Source organism: Mobula hypostoma, chromosome 9, assembly GCF_963921235.1.
Source record: "Mobula hypostoma chromosome 9, sMobHyp1.1, whole genome shotgun sequence".
In the NCBI taxonomy this organism is placed as follows: Eukaryota; Metazoa; Chordata; class Chondrichthyes; order Myliobatiformes; family Myliobatidae; genus Mobula; species Mobula hypostoma.
Genome location: NC_086105.1, coordinates 104,286,057 through 104,305,604, shown reverse-complemented (window position 1 = coordinate 104,305,604; position 19,548 = coordinate 104,286,057). Strand labels below are relative to the sequence as shown.

Sequence of the window (19,548 nt, the reverse complement as noted above, 5' to 3'; positions counted from 1 at the left end):
CCAGGATGCTGCCTGGTTTAGAAAGTATGCATTATGATCAGAGATTAAGGGAGCTAGGGCTTTACTCTTTGGAGAGAAGGAGGATGAGAGGAGACATGATAGAGGTGTACAAGATAATAAGAGGAATAGATAGAGTGGATAGCCAGCGCCTCTTCCCCAGGGCACTACTGCTCAATACAAGAGGACATGGCTTTAAGGTAAGGGGTGGGAAGTTCAAGGGGGATATTAGAGGAAGGTTTTTTACTCAGAGAGTGGTTGATGCGTGGAATGCACTGCCTGAGTTAGTGGTGGAGGCAGATACACTAGTGAAGTTTAAGAGACTACTAGACAGGTATATGGAGGAATTTAAGGTGGGGGCTTATATGGGAGGCAGGGTTTGAGGGTCGACACAACATTGTGGGCGGAAGGGCCTGTACTGTCCTGCACTGTTCTATGTTCTATGTTCTAAACTAATTCTACGTTTGGATTCTCAAAAATTTTGAATTGCATCTTTGCTTGAATGCCGTAGTGAAAACTGTGAAGAGGAGTAGCTGCTATATTGGCAACAGCTTGCTCTCCATATCGTACTGCCCTGGCTTGCATATCACATAGACAGCTAGGACGCAGTGTCCATGGTCGACCCTGACCAGTGGAGAGCCTCAAGGCTTAGTTGTTTAAAAGGCTTTACCAGAAATTAGCTGAACTTGTAATAAATATCTCTGAGAGTTTTCAAACCATTTACACAGTCTTCTGAAGAATAGATTTTAATTGCCATGTTTTTTTTGTTGTAAGCCAGACAGATCAATAGAAGTTAAATTTTAAAGGTACCTTGTGTCTGCACTCGTTTTTTTAAACAATAATGAATTGGGTCCTGAATTAATTGTAGCAACCATGCCGACCTTGTTAACCATGCTGGAGACTAGACATTGAATACTTGCTAATTATTGCTGAGCAAAAGCACCAGATTTAAATTTGCTTGCATCCTAATTAGCTCTGATGATGAATTCTCTCTAACAGAAGAAAATAATCAATAATAAATTTTAGTTATATTTGCATTGGCCTGTTGTCGTAATTATAGAGGTGTCCCCTGCTTTTCGAACGTTCGATTTACGAAACTTCGCTGTACGATAAAAGGCAGCGCGCGCCCCGAGCAGCCGCTTCTCCCCGGATTCGGAACGACATTCTAGCCAGCATTGTTTAAACACGTGCCTGTGAGCAGCCGTTTGCAAGATGAGTTCTAAGGTATCGGAAAAGCCTAAAAGAGCTCTTAAGGGTGTTACACTTAGCGTAAAGCTAGACATAATTAAGTGTTTTGATCGTGGTGAACAAAGTAAGGACAAAGTGAGTTTGGCTTGTGGAAGTTGACGAAGATGACGTTGAGGGAGTTTTGGCATCCCATGACCAAGAACTGATAGATGAAGAGCTGATGCAATTGCAAGAGGAAAGGATAACAATTGAAACCGAATGCAGTAGCGAACGGACCGAAAGTGAAGTCGTCCAGGAACTGAACGAGAAGCAATTGCGTGAGATTTTCGCTGCAATGATAAAGTACAACTTTAATTTTGAAAGGGTACATCGGTTTAGGGCATATTTGCAAGGTGGTTTGAGTGCTTACAAAGAACTGTATGATAGACAAATGCGCGAGGCTGAGCAGTCAAGCAAGCCTTCCATGTCAGCCACAACAGACGACGAATCTCGACCTTTGACATCGAGGCAGGCAGACATAGAAGAAGATGACCTGCCTGCCCTGATGGAAACAAACCACCCCAACTCCTGGGCCGCGGAGAATGCAGCGGTAGCTGGGACGCACCCAGCACATCTTTAAGAAAAAAAGTGGAATTAAGCAAGCTAATTAATTAGGTGTCAGACGGCACCTAATTAATTAGCTTGTTTATTTCGGCTTTTTTTCTTAAAGATGTGCTGGGTGCGTCCCGGCTACCGCTGGACTCCTGCATGCTTCGCAGATCGGTATCAGTTCGCTGCCCGGCAGTTGGGGGACACTGCACCACCCCAACCTCCGACGACTCTGCCTAACACCATCATCAGTGTGCTGGGCGCTGTCTTTCTGATTCCAGTAAGTGATACTACACTGTACATACATTATTTCTACTTTATGTCAGCTGTATTTTTATGTGTTATTTGGTATGATTTGGCAGCTTCATAGCTTAAAGGTTACTGGAGAGAGTGTTTCTGCCGAGAGCGCTGGCGTGAGATTTTCGCTATGGAGAACAGTGCAGGCAATGATTGTAGAGAAGTATTTCTATTTTATATAGGCTGTGCATTTATCATATCATTCCTGCTTTTACTGTATGTTACTGTTATTTTAGGTTTTATGTGTTATTTGCCATGGTTCCACACGGTAGGCTTATTCAGAAAGTTAGAAGGCATGGGATCCAGGGAAGTTTGGCCAGGTGGATTCAGAATTGGCTTGCCCGCAAAAGGCAGAGGGTGGTGATGGAGGGAGTACATTCAGATTGAAAACTGTGACTAGTGGTGTCCCACAAGGATCTGTTCTGGGAATTCTACTTTTCGTGATTTTTATTAACGACCTGGATGTGGGGGTAAGAGGCTGGGTTGGCAAGTTTTCAGACGACACAAAGGTTGGTGGTGTTGTAGATAGTGTAGAGGATTGTCAAAGATTGCAGAGAGACATTGGTAGGATGCAGAAGTGGGCTGAGAAGTGGCAGATGGAGTTCAACCTGGAGAAGTGAGAGGTGGTACACTTTGAAAGGACAAACTCCAAGGCAGAGTACAAAGTAAATGGCAGGATACTTGGTAGTGTGGAGGAGCAGAGGGATCTGGGGGTACATGTCCACAGATCCCTGAAAGTTGCCTCACAGGTGGATAGGGTAGTTAAGAAAGCTTATGGGCTGTTAGCTTTCATAAGTCGAGGGATAGAGTTTAAGAGTCGCGATGTAATGATGCAGCTCAATAAAACTCTGGTTAGGCCACACTTGGAGCACTGTGTCCAGTTCTGGTCACCTCATTATAGGAAGGATGTGGAAGCATTGGAAAGGGTACAGAGGAGATTTACCAGGATGCTGCCTGGTTTAGAAAGTATGCATTATGATCAGAGATTAAGGGAGCTAGGGCTTTACTCTTTGGAGAAAAGGAGGATGAGAGGAGACATGATAGAGGTGTACAAGATAATAAAAGGAATAGATAGAGTGGATAGCCAGCGCCTCTTCCCCAGGGCACCACTGCTCAATACAAGAGGACATGGCTTTAAGGTAAGGGGTGGGAAGTTCAAGGGGGATAATAGAGGAAGGTTTTTTACTCAGAGTGGTTGGTGCGTGGAATGCACTGCCTGAGTCAGTGGTGGAGGCAGATACACTAGTGAAGTTTAAGAGACTACTAGACAGTTATATGGAGGAATTTAAGGTGGGGGCTTATATGGGAGGCAGGGTTTGAGGGTCGGCACAACATTGTGGGCAGCAGGGCCTGTACTGTGCTGTACTGTTCTATGTTCTATGAGTTGGTAGGTTATTTTTGGGTCTGCGAACGCTCACAAATTTTTCCCATATAAATAAATGGTAATTGCTTCTTCGTTTATGGCATTCCAGCTTACGATCCATTTCATAGGAACGCTGTACCTTTGGATAGTGAGGGAAACCTGTACTCAGCATTTTTGTGTAGAACATAGAACAATACAACACAGGAACAATGTAAAATTACTGTTAACATAGAATTAGGAGCAGTAACTATTTCTGGAGATTTTTATTTTCATTAATAACAATTGATAAAGATTTCATAGTTACTGGGTTTCCATTAGACTTCCAGTCAATTTGGATTGCCACACTTCTGCTCCAACTGAATGAATTATGTACTGCATTATGATTTTTAAGAATAGTTGAACAAATCTATCATATTTCATCTTTCCAAATACAAACGTTTCAGATTATACATGGGCATTACTAAGACGGTTGCAGGTTTAGATAGTTGAATCTTATTTCTTTATTGTGTACAGAGTAATTTGTTTTTTTTTAATTAAGTACATTTGTGAACAGTAGCCAGTTCAGAAATGCTGATCAAGTCAACTAGTTCCCAAAGAGAACTCTGATAGGCCAATCAGGTGGTTCACTGCTGCTCAGCGATAGAACACAAAAAAATCATATATACAATTCAGAAATATTAAAGAATAGAAATACTGGAGTTATGATGATCATGATGAAGTCTGCTGGAGAGAGACATTTATACACATGCTGTCCTCCATAATTCAAAGAGATTGAAGGATAAGGTTGCAGGGTGACAAAACGTGGCAGGAGCACTTGTTTTAACAGAGTATCCCGCATCTCAGAAGTACCTCACAGATTGCAATTTCAGTAACATGACTTCAAACAGATCTAATTGCTTGGCTGTTAAATTCAACGTTTTTAGCAAGGTTGTTGAATAATTTAGATTTTACATTTGAATGTGTAATGGAGAGTCTATTGACTCATCATGGCCTAGTATGGAAACACCGATGGTTTTGAACAGAAAATCTTACAAAAGGTAGTGAATTCAGTCCAGTACATCATAGGTAAAGCCCTCCCAACCGTTGAGCAGATCTGTATGAAAGTAGCATCCATTATCAGAGAATACCTACCCAGGTCATGCTCTCTTCTTGCTGCTCCCATCAGGTAGAAGGTACAAGAGCCTCAGGACTCACACCACCAGATTCAAGAATAGTTTTTACTTCTCAACCATCAGGCTCTTGAATAAAAGGGGATAACTATACTCACTTGCTCCATCATTAAAATCTTCCTACAACTAATGATCTCACTTTAAGGACTCTTTATCTCATTATCTCATGTTCTCGTTATTTATTGCTATTTGTTTATATTTGTATTTGCACAGTTTGTTGTCTTATGCTCTCTGGTCGATCTTTCGTTAATCCTGTTGTAATTACTATTCTATAGTTACTATTATGCCCTCAGGAAAGATGAATCTCAGGGTTGTATATGGTGACATATATACTTTGATAATAAAATTTCCTTTGAATTTTGAATACAGTTGAGGTTAGCAATCAAGTTGTAAGAAATAATTTCAGTCATAACTAATCTTCTAGTCAATTCCAACATATTTAATCCACTGTTTGAATAAATCAAATTCCCTTCATCACCAGTTACTGAAAAATCAGAAATTGCTGATCAAAATAATTTCCTTCCTTTCCTCTGTCTTGAGCCATAAAAACACTCCCAACCTATATTCATGACTTGCTTCCCATTTACAAGCCAATTAGTATTCTCCATGCATCAATGGGACAAGTACATCTGAAGAAGACACAGTGGAGTAGCTTTTAGACTTGCTGCATTACAGCTCCAGTGACTTGGGTTCAACATTAAGATGTCTCTCTGCTGTTTGTACATTCTTCCTGTAGCCAAAGATACTGATTAGTAGAAATTGACCCTAGCGTATAGTTGGAGTGCCAAAGCCTGTATTCGTACTGTATGAATCCATCACTGTGCTCTGCAAACTTTGCTACTCTGAGATTTCTGTGTCACTTATGAAAATAAGCTCCTGCAAGTTACTTGTGCAACAGTATCTGGCACCTTACCTTTTCCTCGTTATTTGTCACAATAACTGTTGAATCATTCCATCAGCTCAGTTTTTGGTACCCTTATTAAAGCTAAGCCTGGTTTGTTCCAGTAATTTTCCCTGTTTTAGGGCATATTTAACTGTGGCTAACCATCCATCATCACAATTTGACTGATTGTCTCTTGCTTTCCTGATCCATACAGCTAACTACCAAGTCTACTCAAATCTCCAGGGTTACTCTGATGCCTTTTCTTTATAACTACTATATTATTACTGACTATGTAGCCTTTTCTTTATTGTAGCCAGCAGTAATAATATATGTAAGGAATTCATGGATTACTGGGTAAATAGTTGCAGTGTTGCTCCTGCATCTGTAGCATCCACCCTCTTTTGTCTAACATAAACACTTTTTTTCCTATGTCCTTGTTCTCTTTTTAATGCCTTTTTTTAAATCTCTGTGATCTTTTCTTTCTTCCCTGTTCTCATTAATTTGGCTGAATATGATGCATACAAAGATGCTGTCTTCTCTCCTTCTAACCTCTTTTTCAAACCACAATCTCTTTCCAAAACCCTGACCGTTCTGTTAACTAAAGTATGTGACCTGCCAAAGAGTCTCACAAGTGTCTCTTTATCATGCAACACTCTGTCTTAATCATTCTAATAAGAGTAATGCATTTTCAGAGCTGGCCAAACTTAGCAGCAGCATTTTCATTGTTATTGTTTGTAGCCTGATTTCTCTGCAACCTTTGTCATGGTTGTAGGTGCAGACTGCAGTCTCTGTGGAATCTAGCTTCCGTTGGGCATGAAGGAGTTCAATTAAGCAGGACAAGAGATACATCTTGGTATCCACTTAAAAAATAAATCAAATTAATCAGTTAAATAATCATGCAATTATTAACTGAAAGTATGAAGGTAAGCTGAGAAAAAGGGGTGGGTAGATCAGTCAGGGTAACAAAGTAATAGTAAGCATATCGAAAAGTAGAGCTAGGTTTCTTGTACCACAGATATGAACTGAGATACAGTTCCAGCAATTCGTGCAACATGTGATAACTTTAAGACACTTTGCGCATCCTTGGTGAAAGTGATATGGTTTTAATTGAGAGCGAGAAATAGAAAAGTGAGTTTGGTATACATGGTTTAACACAATCAGGTAATAAAATCTGGTGAACTGCAAAGCAATGGAAGTGTATGAACAATGAAAGCAAGAACTGAGATGTGGCATTTAACATTTTTGGATAAAAATGTCAAGAAAATGTTGGGAAGGGGAAATTGAAAGTGGTAGCCGTGCTATTTACATTCTTTGGAAAGAGAGGGTGCCCTTGAAAGGTGAAGTAAAGAGTCTATTTGTTTGGAGTTGAGAAGCAAGGAGGGACTTCTGCTACTTAATAAGAAGATAGAGGGAAAAATCTGTGGGGAAATTACATATATGTGCACAAGTTGTGATGTTGGATGATGCTCATTAGTTGGACCAATATTATAGTAAAAGTCAAAGGAAGGATTTTCTTGAATTTTGTTGATGAGAACTTCCCTCATCACTATTTCCGATCCACAGAGGAGGGAGACATCATTGGATTTGTTTTCGAGCAATGAGGTCCGCAAGTGGACTGTATTGTTGTTGTGCATCTGGCTGCAACCTTGCCATTCCTTCAGCATCTTTGTCTGTTCTTCACGGGGTGGAGTTGCTAGCTTGACACTCAGCTCAGCACAGATGGAAAGTGTGCTCTGAGTGGGCTGGATTCAAACCCTTTGACCACTCGCCTCGAAGTTCTGTGCAGATGCCACCACACTACTCGCCAGTTAATTGGACTATATGCCAGTGGGAAAACACATGGGGAACAGGAATCAGTGTATCAGGAAATTTAGATTAATAATGGAGAGTGGCAAGGAGTATTAGAGACAAAACTTCTAATTGGAAGGAGGAGTAACATCAGTAGGAATATGTAGGATCAGTTATTAATATGTACAATAAAACTGATAAACCAGTATCTGATTGTTTGAAAATCCCCGTGGTTTGACATCTGGCTCACCAGGTGTTGGTTCCTGTGCTCCATTCAATACTCTTACTGCCCATGATTCTTGCACTCCCTTTCAGTGCACTGGGGCTTGATATCACATCAACGTTATATCATGTAATGATAATTATACTATTTGGCTACTTTCATTTATTGCACTTAGATATATTTATTCTACCTCATTTAATATTTGGCCTCTGAGTGTATGTTCGTGGTCTTCATCGGCTGTTGTCCATCCATTTCAAAGTTCAATGTGTTGTGCATTCAGAGATGCTGTTCTGCACATCATTGTTTTAACGTATGGTTCATGGAAGAAACCACTGCTCTCCACAAAAAACAACCATTGCTGCATGTCTCAAGTTTGCAAAAGACCACCTGGATGTTCCACAACACTTCTGGGACAATGTTCTGTGGACAGATGAGGAAAAAGTTGAACCTTTTGGCAAAAATGCACACCACTATGCCTGGAGGAAAAAGGGCACTGCACACCAACACCAAAACCTCATCCTAACTGTGAAGCATGGTGGAAGGAACATCATAGTTTGGGGCTGTTTTGCTGCCTCAGGTCCTGGACAGCTTGCATTTATTGAGGAATTCATCACCTGAAGCTTAATAGAAGTTGGATGTTGCAACAAGTCAATTATTCAAAATATAACAGTAAATCAAATACAGAATGGTTTAAAAAAGAAGAAAATTCATGTTTTGGAAGTACCAAGTCAGAGTCCAGGCATTAACCCAATTGGACCTGAAGAAGGCTGTCCATACAAGGTATCCCAGAAATATTGATGAATTGAAACCGTTTTGTATAGAGAAATGGTCAGAAATTTCTTTGTGCAAGTCTGATCAGCAGCTACAGGAAACATTTGTTACAGGTTATTGCCATTAAAGGAGGTTTACCAGTTATTAAATGCAAGGGTTTACATACTTTTTCCAGCCTGGACTGTGAATGATTAAACAGTGTGTTCAATAAAGACATGAAAAGTACAATTGTTTGTCTGTTATTAGTTTAGACAGGTTGTGTAGGTCTATTATTGTGACCTAGATGAAGATCAGATCACATTTTATGAGTAATTAATGCAGAAAACCAGGTAACTGTAAAGGGTCCGCAAAATGTCCTTGCAACTATACTCATACCGTGTTGAAAGCTTTCCTGAAGTCCACACTCAGTATATTCATTTGTTTTCATTTGGAAATTCTCTTGTACCTGAGTAAAATGCTTGAACTCTTCTCCAGATATATAAGCACAAAAATCAAGATTGGAAAAATTCAACATTAAGAGCTCGTGGCTTTTGGACGAAGTATTAAACATCTCAGGAAGATGTTAAAGATCTCAAGCGGATAGGAAGGCTCTAATCTGCCCAATACATCACCAGCACCAACCTACCCGTTGTCAAGGACACTTTTACAAAGGTGCCAGAAAAGGGCCAGTAACATAATGAATGATCCCCCCCACCCTACTCACGGAGGCTAATCAACACTTCCATCCACTAACCCACCCATCCACTCCCCAACCACCACTAATTTATTATTTCCTGTCAGTCACCTTATAGAGTCATAGAACACTACAGCACTTTGGCCCACTTAGTCTGTGCTGAACCATTTATCTGCCTAGTCCCATAGACCTGCACCCAGACCATAGCTCTCTATAGGCCTCCCAAACATGTACTTATCCAATTTTCTCTTAAATGTTGAAATTGATCCCTGATCCACCACTTGCACTGGCATTTAATTCCACAGTCTCACCACCTTCTGAGTGAATAAGTTCCCGCTCATGTAAAATTTAAACATTTCAACTTTCCGTCTTAACTCATGACCTCTAGCTGTAGTCTTGCCCAACCTCAGTGGAAAAAGATTACTTGCACTTACTGTATCTATACCTTTTAATTTTGTATATCTTTATCAAATCTCCCCTCTATTCCCTGGAGCATAGAAGATTAAGTCCTGAACTACTCAACCATGCCCTTTCACTCAGGTCCCTGAGTCCTAGCAACATCCTTGTAAATTCTCTCTGCATTCTTTCAAACTTATTCACATCTTTCCTGTAGATAGGTGACCAAAACTCTACGCAAAAAGCCAAATTAGGCCAAGTACACCTTTGCCAGAAAGCAACCTATCCCAATCTACAGTTGCCAGATCCTTTCTGATACCATCAAAATTGGCCTTTCTCCACTTTAGAATCTCAACCTGAGGGCCAGATCTATCCTTTTCCATAATTACCTTGAAATTAATGGCATTGTGATTACTAGATGCGGTGTCCCCTAACAAACTTCTGCCACGTGCCCTGTCTCATTCCCTAAATGGAGATCTAGTATCACACTCTCTCTAGTTGGGACTTCTGTACTGATTAAGTAAACATTACTGAACACAGTTGACAAACTTCCCATCCAGTCCTTTTATAGTATGGGAATTATAGTCAATTCACAACTTTGTTTCTTTTATCAGTCTGTGATCTTTCTACAAATCTGCTCCTCTAAATCTCGTGGACTGTTGAATGGTCTATAATATAACCCCATTAATGTGCTCATACTTTTCTTACTCCTCAGTTGTACCCATAAAGCCTCATTATATGACCTCTCCAGTCTGCCTAGACTGAGCACTGCTGTGACATTTTCTCTGACTAGTAATGCCATCCCTCCCACGCTGTCACATCTAAAACAATGGAATGCCAGAACATTGAGCTACCAGTCCTGCCCCTCTTGCAACCAAGTCGCACTAATGACTACAATGCCACAATTTAGTTGCTATTTCATGCCCTAAGCACAACTGCCTATCCTGCAATACTCCTTGCATTGAAATAAATGCAGCTTAGAACATCAGTCCCAGCATGCTCAACCTTTTGATTCCTAACCTTGTATGAAGGCTTAACAACATTTTTTTTCTACAACCACTCCACTCTGTTCTGGTGCTCTGGTTCCTAGATGTGTACAGATAATCCTGTGCCTAGCAACACTTTATGGACGTACAATCAATCTATGCATATAAGCTATCTTGTGTATTTATTTTTATTGTTTTTAATTATTATTATTATTGTGTTCTTTATCTTTTGTGGATTTTTCTGTGCTACATCAGATCTGGAGTAACAATTACAGGAAATTATGTTAACGATGTTAAACGATCTTAACAAATTTTAACAATCTTGTTTTTATTTGTTGATGAGGATGGGTAGAAAAATATCCAATTGCACTGTTTCAAAGAGAATCCTTTTAGTGATCACCAGTTCCCTGACCCATATCCTTAATTAGTAGTAGTGAAATGAGCAAATTATCTGGTCATTGTTACCACCCTGTTGTTTCCTTCTGTGCAACTGCTTCTTGCTTTTACTTCAACAAATGACTACACATTAAGTATTTGCTTGTCTGTAAAATGCTCTTGGATATCCTAACAATGACATATATAGTAATTTTTATTTTTAGATTAGATTATGAGGACACTCAGTCCTCGTTTATTGTCATTTAGAAATGCATGCATTAAGAAATGATACAATATTCCTCAAGAGTGATATCACAAAAAAAAGGACAAACCAAAGACTAACACTTTTTCATTTCCGTAGTAATTTTATCCTTAATGTGAGACAATACTTATATTATTTGGCTCGGTCTTATTGAACCCTGCTGCTTTGTTCTATTTCACTTTTCCTACTTTATCTAAAACTTACTTTGGCTCTTATTCTCAAATTTGGATTCATCTCATCAATAACCTTTCTTTGCCATTAATGTCCACTCGCTGACAATTTCCTTCAGCTTCATAGTATGAATTCACAAAGAACTCATTTTCGATTGGCTTTTAATCTGTTGTTAATGGGCACTAAAGCTACTTGTTTCTTTAAAAGCGTATACATTTAAAGGGAAATATTAGGAAAGTATAAAAATGGTTCAGTTTTGCTCTTTGGTCCTTTCTTCCTCGACACAGCCCTGCCAACTTGTAGCATAATTTTCTAAAACGTGTCACATTGTACTGCTGTTTTGGTTTAAATGTTAGAATTGTATAGAATCTATACAATTACAAATTAAGTAGATAAAACGTCAAAATTTTAACATAAAATTTTAATGATTGCAACTAGAGAAAAGCAAAATATTCCCCAATTCCTTGCTAATTTCTAGTAAGGAAACATCAGTCACCCACCATCTCCAGAGCAAATATTAACAGACATTTTGATTTCAATTAATAGGATACTGCAACATTACAATTTTTCAATGTAATGTCAAAAATGGACAATACTTTGAAAAGAAATTTAGAAATTTTAATGTATTTAATACTTTTTCTTCTCTGTGGTGTTTTCCTCAAAAATATAGAAATATAAAAACTTCATTTAATTGTCTTAGATACTCTATTCGTAGCACATTGACTGTTATTTTAAATTTATAAAGTGATTATTTCTTTTCAATGTTTTGATAATTGTTCTTTACTTTTATTCTTCAGTTAAACTTTGATCTTGAGAAAGGAGTGTTTCCTCTAGTTATTCGGGCTGTGGTAGATGAAGTGGATGGTAAGTAGTATGATATAATATACTACAATCTCAAATGGGGCGGTGAATTCCTAATGTCATCTTCTTTAAAATTTATAACTGGCATTCATGCAATTATCCTGCAATATGTTAAACTGTGTATCATTTTTAGAGGCATTGGGAGAGAAGCGATCAGTAATATCAGGTCCAGTTAACAACAGCTTTTATTTCAGATGTTGCTTGTTATCTTTGGCATATTTCTGTTACTAAGGTAACTGTGATAACAATGCTTTGAGCATGCACATTCGCTCTTGCAGTCAGATAGTATGCTGCTATATTTAAAATGTTTCCCCAAATCTTCTGGGCAGGGCAAAAATCTCAAACCTGGCAACGAAGGTGCTTTCCTTCACAGAGATGTGATACTTTGTATATTAAGAATATACTGCCCAGTGCTTGACCACAGAACCTATCATTCAGTTCAGGTGCAACATCAGAGACAATAAACGAATTATTTAAATGAATTCTGTAACCTTGCCACCCCATCAGTTTTGACATCTATATTCTGTTGACACCCAGGAAATATCCAATGCAAGTGAAAACAGATGTATGAAGTGAATTTATATACAAATGTAATTGCTAGGATTTACTGATGCAATAGGTTAGCTTCATGACGTGGAGCCGGTTGGCAGCACACACACTTCTGAGTTAAAAGGTTGTGGGTCAAGGTCCCATCCAGGAGTTCAGAGTTCAGATGTCCAGACAAACACATGGGCATTCCTAAAATGCTGCTTGAACTGAGGTGTTTCTTATGTATTAGATGCTGTACGAAGACCTTTCTGTTCTTGCTGAAGCACATAATAGTCGTATCTTGGTCAATATTTATCCCTTGATCAGTGTTCCTAAATTAATCAGAGAACTTAGTCGTCATTATTATTATTATTGCTATTTCAGGAAGGTTTATATGCAAAAATTGAGTACTCTGTTTTATACATTATAGCAATGACTGTACTCACCAATCCAATTGGAGTCTAATGTTGGCAAAGTCATTATTCACATGATAGCCTGTCATTTTCCTTATCAAAATGCACAAAGAAATTAGGTGTACTTAATATATTCCAACTAGCACTTATGGTTGACTTCAATGGAAGTTGAAAATAATTAGAACATTTTACCAGGTTTATGCAGTTACTGTTTTGTATAAGACATGATATAAAAGCAAGTCTTGTTCTTCAAATTTCAAAGTCAAATAAAATTTATTATCAGAATACATGTCACCACATACAGCCCTAAGATTCTTTTTCCTATGGGCATACTTAGCAAATGTACAGAACAGTAACTGTAAGCAGGATCAGTGAAAGAACAAGAGCATAGAAGACAACAAACTATGCAAATATAAATAAATAGTAATAAATAATGAGAGCATGGGATAATAAGAGTCCTTAAAGTGAGATCATTGGTTGTGGGAACACCAGAAATAGAATGAGTGTCGTTATCCTCCTTTGTTCAAGAGCCTGTTAGTTGAAGGGTAGTAACTGTTCTTGTTCCTGGTGGTGCGAGTCATGAGGCATTTGTACCTTTTACCTGATGGCAGCAGTGAGAAAAGATCATGGCCTGGGTGGTGAGGATCTTTGATGATGGATGCTGCTTTTCTACAACAACATTTCATGTAGATGTGCTCAGTGCTTGGGAGGGCTTTTCCCGTGATGTACTGGGCCAAATCCACTATCTTTTGTAGGATTTTCCGCTCAAAGGCATTGGTGTTCCCATACCAGGCTGTAATGCAGCCAGTCATGTCATCAAAACCCTTGACAAACTTCTATAGATGAGTGGTAATATGATTTTAAGCTTAAATGTTAAGTATTTAAAGAGCTGACATAACAAGTCTTCAGTTTCATACAGATAATTAAGCTGTAACATAATAGAATTTTCAGCAAATTAAAATTCAGCAACGTTAATATTGCTTCTATTTGATGTAATAGCTATGATTTGCTATGGTTTGGTTATGACATTTTACTCTGCTGCATATTACAGCATTGTCTTTTTTTTAAATGTCTTAATTTTTAAAATTCTTTTAAATTTCAAGACCACCCTTGGAGAATGAGATCCATTGTATTTGTGAGACAGCAGAGCGGATTGTTTGGGGCATATGTATGTGTTGGTGGGCCAAAACATTATGAGTGAACTTGATTGAATATAAACTGCTCGAAATAAACCCTGCCTAATATAGAATACTGTGGTAAAATGGAAAGCTGAACATGTGCTCTGAGTGCAGCTGTTTTTTTTTGTGTTGAATGTTTACTAGTGTAAGAGCAGTAGCAGATCTTAAGTACTTTTACAACTGCTATCCCTTCCTTCATTCCCTGAATAAAAAATTGTCCTCTTGGTCATTATGAATAGAATCAGATAATACTGGAAACACTCATCCTGTCAGAAAGAGAAAAAAACATAACACCTTTGCCAGAGTTTTAATGACAATGTTGATGTTCTTGCACAGGCTTTGGTGACTGCTTCATTCGTTAACTCTGCACATTCAAGTCAGTGAATACAATCTTAGCATCAGTGATATGGTCTGAATAGAGATCAGGCATTTCAATGCAAACCAGAGAAGTTACCTCCTTTTTGTCTCTGTAACTTAGCTGTCTGCAGGATTGAGCTGCAGGAGTGTACACATTTCCATACCAGCCAATTTAGTTTTTATTTTGTGGGTGATGTTGAGCTAAACATGAGAAATGAAGTGTAGAAATGTTGGCAAACCTAGGGCAAATCAGTTTAACTTGCATTCTTTGGTAGTTGAGCCTACAGAGTCCATTTATTATTTTAATTCGGTCACCAAGCACACAGCAGAGGAAGTATCCCAGGCTAATACTCAGTAATTCAAGAAGGTCTATATATGTTAAATCCGTCAAATTAAGTTTAAGATGCATGTTTCTAAAGTCTTTTCAGAATTTTTATTTGTGTCTTTTTACTTAAATCTATATCTCCCTGGTCTTTGAACTATCTATTGATGGGATCAGCTTCTGTCTGTTTACACTACTAAAACCAGGCATGAAGTTGTATACTTCTATGAAATTGCCCCTCAGTTTTCTTTACGCCAAGCGAAAAGTTCCGGCATCTCCAATCTACCTTTTCAATGTAAGTCTCTCACTCCTGGCATTAATCAAGCAATTCATTTGCAGGCTGTCTGTGGCTATCATCCTTCCTAAAATCTGGTAACAGAATCGAATGCGCTACTCCAGTTGAGGCCTAATCAATGTTTTATTAAGGTTCAACCCACCACTTCCCAGCATTGTTATCCTTGCTCTATTTATGAAGCTTGGATTCCCATATGGTGTATATTTGTACTCCCTGTATGTCCTATTATCTTCAAAGATGAATTTGCATCTTTCTGTTCATTCACTTCAGAATTTTTTTATTTGATTGGTACAATATACTCTGATTTTTTTTCTCTTTGCGAAAAGAGACAAACTTCGGGTTAAATGTTTACTGTTGTGCTGCTTTTGTATTTTGCTACTATTCCAGCTTACTATTTTCCACAACTTTCAAATTTTGTTTAAGCTATAAATTTGAAATGTTATGCCACAAACCCATGTCCAGTTCCCTTATGTTTTAAATAAAGTAGTTTGTGCCTTCAAGGAAGAAGATGAATAAGGAAGTTGGCAGGAAGGCAAAGGTTTGAAAGCAAAAGTGGACATGTAGGGGGAGGTTTGATGAATGAATCTATCATTGTCCATTAAACAACAGCTATTAATATGACAATCATGTATATTGTATTCTCTGTACATCCCAGGAATTGGGTGATTTTTGCTTTTACATTTGTGATTGGATTAGCATGGATTTCATTAATTCTTTCTGAAATGTTAAATTTTTAGAAATAAATTCAATTCTTTAGAAATAAAATATCTTGCTGAAACTTTCTTGTTGTAACGTCATAAAACAAAATAAACCTAATTTGAATTTCTAACGCAGAATACTCTGGCCATGCACATATTCTTTTGGCTGCAATGGAAAAAGTAAGTAACAATTATGTATAACTTTTGAGATTATTGTTATTATCCTGAGGTAATCTTTTGGCTTAGGAGGTGATGTGATTTCCAGATATAATTCAAGCAATGTTAATTTCATGAAATCTGGAGCTATATAGGTGTGTGGCCTGAACCATTAGCTGTCATTGAAAAGCTTCTACTCTGTAGTAAATTCCTCATTATTAGTTTACATTTTCATTATTTAATTTTGAATGTACTGTTACCATGCACAGGAAAAACATCACATTTGTTGCAATATAGTACAAAAGAGAAACAGATTTATGTAAATTGGAAAGTACTGAATTTATTTTAGTGCAATAATATTGTTTAATTTGATTATAAAAAAATGAGTTCCTGGAGCTATTACAGGAACAATCAAAATATTGAACTTGAAATACACAATACAACTATTATTCAATGGTGACAATATTGATATAAGAAACTAATTTTGATTAGAAATATAATAAATTACAACTGATTACTTATTTATAGAAGCAATTTACATATTTCATAAAATGCACAAAAATATAAATGAATTTATAAACTGGTACTAAAAGTAGTGCCAGAGCATCACGTTTGTAACTTCGTGCCTGAGGCCTTTACAGAAAAGCATGAGCAAAATGCAACTGTGAAAAGTGAATTTGTTAAGTAAAATTGGGTTGCTTTATTTAAATAATTTGTCTTGGAGCTGAAGAACTAGATTGCTGCCGCAACAAAGCACACATTTTAATAATGGCAGTTATATTAGTTTCTTGCATGTTGGAAAAAGGTGCACTTTTTAAGCTTCTGAAGTTACCAAACTCTGTTTTGCAAGGCTGTTTCAGAAAAGAACCATGCCGCTACGCCAACATGGTTGCTTTTGATGAAACCACCAGCTTCAAATGAAATTACAGCAGAATAGTTTTGACAGTCATTCATTTAAATATGCTTTACATTTGCAAATAATTTAATAGAAAGTGAAGAGATATAGAATGTTTTAAAATCTTTTTCTGTAGTCAAGGACACAGTTAAGGAATTTGCAGATAGATATGTATATGATGTTGAACAGAGAGAGATTTTAGACAGGCTCTTTATTAGTTTAATGGACCTTGTAAAAGTTTAATTATTTACTCTGGTGTACGTATTACAAAGACAAAGTAGGCAGTGATAGCTCAAATCTTATGAGCAAGTCTGAACTTGTGATGGTTTTAGATTTATGGTTATGCTTGCTGTTCACGTCACTGAGTGGTTGTTCATTTAAGAATTAGTATTAAGGGCCAGCTGGTGGCGCAACGACATCAGCGCCGGACCTGGGAGCGGAGGTTCCTGGGTTCGAAACTAGTCGGGTCCGCCCCTGAGCACGCTTTCCATCTGTGCCGGGTTGAGTGTCGAGACTGCAACTCGACCTCGTAGAACAAAGGGAAGATACTGAGAAAATGTCTGTGTGAGGAGTGATGCACCACACAATCTCTCTCTCGCTCTGCACCTTGGAAAAAGCCACGAAAAATCCATCATCACGGACGCACGCACCGACACGCACACGCACAGACTCGCACGCATGCAGGCACACGCTAAAAAAAAAAGAATTAGTATTAAATATTCAGGTGGGGTATCCAGATATTGCTTTTCTATATTCATCTACAAGAGTACGCTTCGTCAGCTTGAATGTTGTTTTTCTACACGATGAATGATTCAAACTCCTGAATAAAATGCTGCACAAAATCTGAAAATAATTAAAGACAATTTCAGAATAATTTGTGCCTACAGTGAACACTTACATTTCCACTGCTATGTGCAGTGCTTTTGCTTGACAAAAAAAACATTACTTTGCATTCTTCGGCTGTAAAGGTGACAAAATTGTTGTAACGTGAACAATGTTATCAGAAAGATGCAACTGGTAGATATAAAGTAGTCGTTTATTCAACAAAATGAGACAATCTGTGAAGGAAGAGGATCTTTAGAACCAATATTACATGACATTTTATATGCTGAAGACCAAAGGACAACTCTATATTTATAATGTATCTACAATACTTCCTTTAAATTACATTAGCTTTCACACTTCCTCCTTTGTACCCACAGTTCAGTTGCCCAAAATAAATTTTAATCAACATTGTCTGGCTTTTCAATTAACTGTTATTCACAGTTCTAGGAACCTGTCGTCCAGAGCTGCGTTTTAAATTTAATCTACAGTCCATGTTCAGGTCTAAAGGTTGGTTTCTGAAGTTAATATTTTGCTATGCACCCCAAGTCCAGAATATACCCCAACGAAGTCATAGTTTGGTGATAACAGCTAGATATCTCTTATGTGGCAGGTTTTGTTAAATTAAGAATGCCATTTCACAATTTATTTTTGCCTTTATAAGTGAGAGGTTTGTCTGGAAGCACTAATACTAAATTTGAAGGTAATTTCAAAAGACATGGTGGAAAAAATACTTGAGCAGACAGAAGTTTCTGAAAATTTCCATTAGGAATAATGTTTTGTATAAAATTTGAAATGGACTCTGCCAAGCAATAAATTTGAAGTTGGAACTTTGAAGTGAAAATATTCAGAAAGACCATGTGTGTAATTTTCTTTTTCTTTTCCATCCATGTGTTCAAATTACATTGAAGTATTGCTTTAAATTCAGATCTATTTAATCATTTTCCTTGGGGACAATTATTCCAGTCTTACTCTGTGCTTCCAATGCAATTCAAACTGAGTGTTGATTTAATGTATTTCTTTTTATTAAGATTTGAAAACCATCTATCCAAGTTTTGAAAAAAATGTTTGGAAAAATAATATATTATAGACATGAATGTCACTAATATAACCCCATTTTCTTTCCATCTCCCAAGTCCCCTCAAGCACGTGTTGAGAATAGTGTAGAGGCCAAAGAAATGGAGGTTCAGAATGAGTGAGGCAAAGAATTAAAGAGATAGTTAATTGGAAGCTGAAGGTCACTAGTTGAATTTCATTTCACTCTCTTTCTCAAACTTTTTTTCTGCCTTAAGCCTCTGACACTATTTCAGGGAAGGTCAAAATAACCATGAGCAACAACATCTTTCCTTCTGTCCAAGTATATCCAGCCTCTTCAGTTTGTGATGGAATTGACCTGTTCGTTATGTCATTAACTCAGTTTTTCTCTCTTCATATGCTGCCTGATCTGACGACAATTTCTAGCAATTTATTTTAGTTTTCTAGCAACTCCTATACTGTTTACCACAATTGCAGCGTTGTTTTCTCTCCTTTCTCTTGCCTATCTATTTATACTTCCTTCAAACAAATCACCTGCAAATAACAGCCTTCAACAATCCTCATCAGCCAGCACCAACACCATCTGTAACGTTCAGTCTCTTGTGGCTTCCTCCATATCACAGGCATCCCTCTTGTTTTCTCCACTTACCCGGATCTAAAGATATTGTTAACCTGAAACATTTAACACTCTTTCTGTCTGGAGGCTTCCAGAACGATTCAGTATTTTTGGCATTTTCCAGTTTTTATTTGATTTCCATTATCTTGAATGCTTATTTCCCACATCTCAACTTTTCTTTAAAACAATGGAATGTATTCAGCTTGCAATTAGATGCTTAACCTACAGTTTTCTTCCCCCCA

The 19,548-nt window shown here is 37.7% G+C and overlaps 1 protein-coding gene across 10 annotated transcripts in view; it reads left to right on the top strand.

Annotated features, from left to right (window-relative positions):
• The window catches only part of LOC134351908 (E3 ubiquitin-protein ligase MGRN1-like), a 188,786-nt gene that overhangs the window by 110,450 nt on the left and 58,788 nt on the right, over positions 1 to 19,548 (top strand). For all 10 annotated transcript variants that reach the window (XM_063058808.1, XM_063058806.1, XM_063058813.1 and 7 more), the window contains exons 6-7: positions 11,928 to 11,994; positions 15,919 to 15,962. In XM_063058808.1, the coding sequence (XP_062914878.1) occupies positions 11,928 to 11,994; positions 15,919 to 15,962 (111 nt within the window). The remainder of the gene's footprint in view (positions 1 to 11,927; positions 11,995 to 15,918; positions 15,963 to 19,548) is intronic.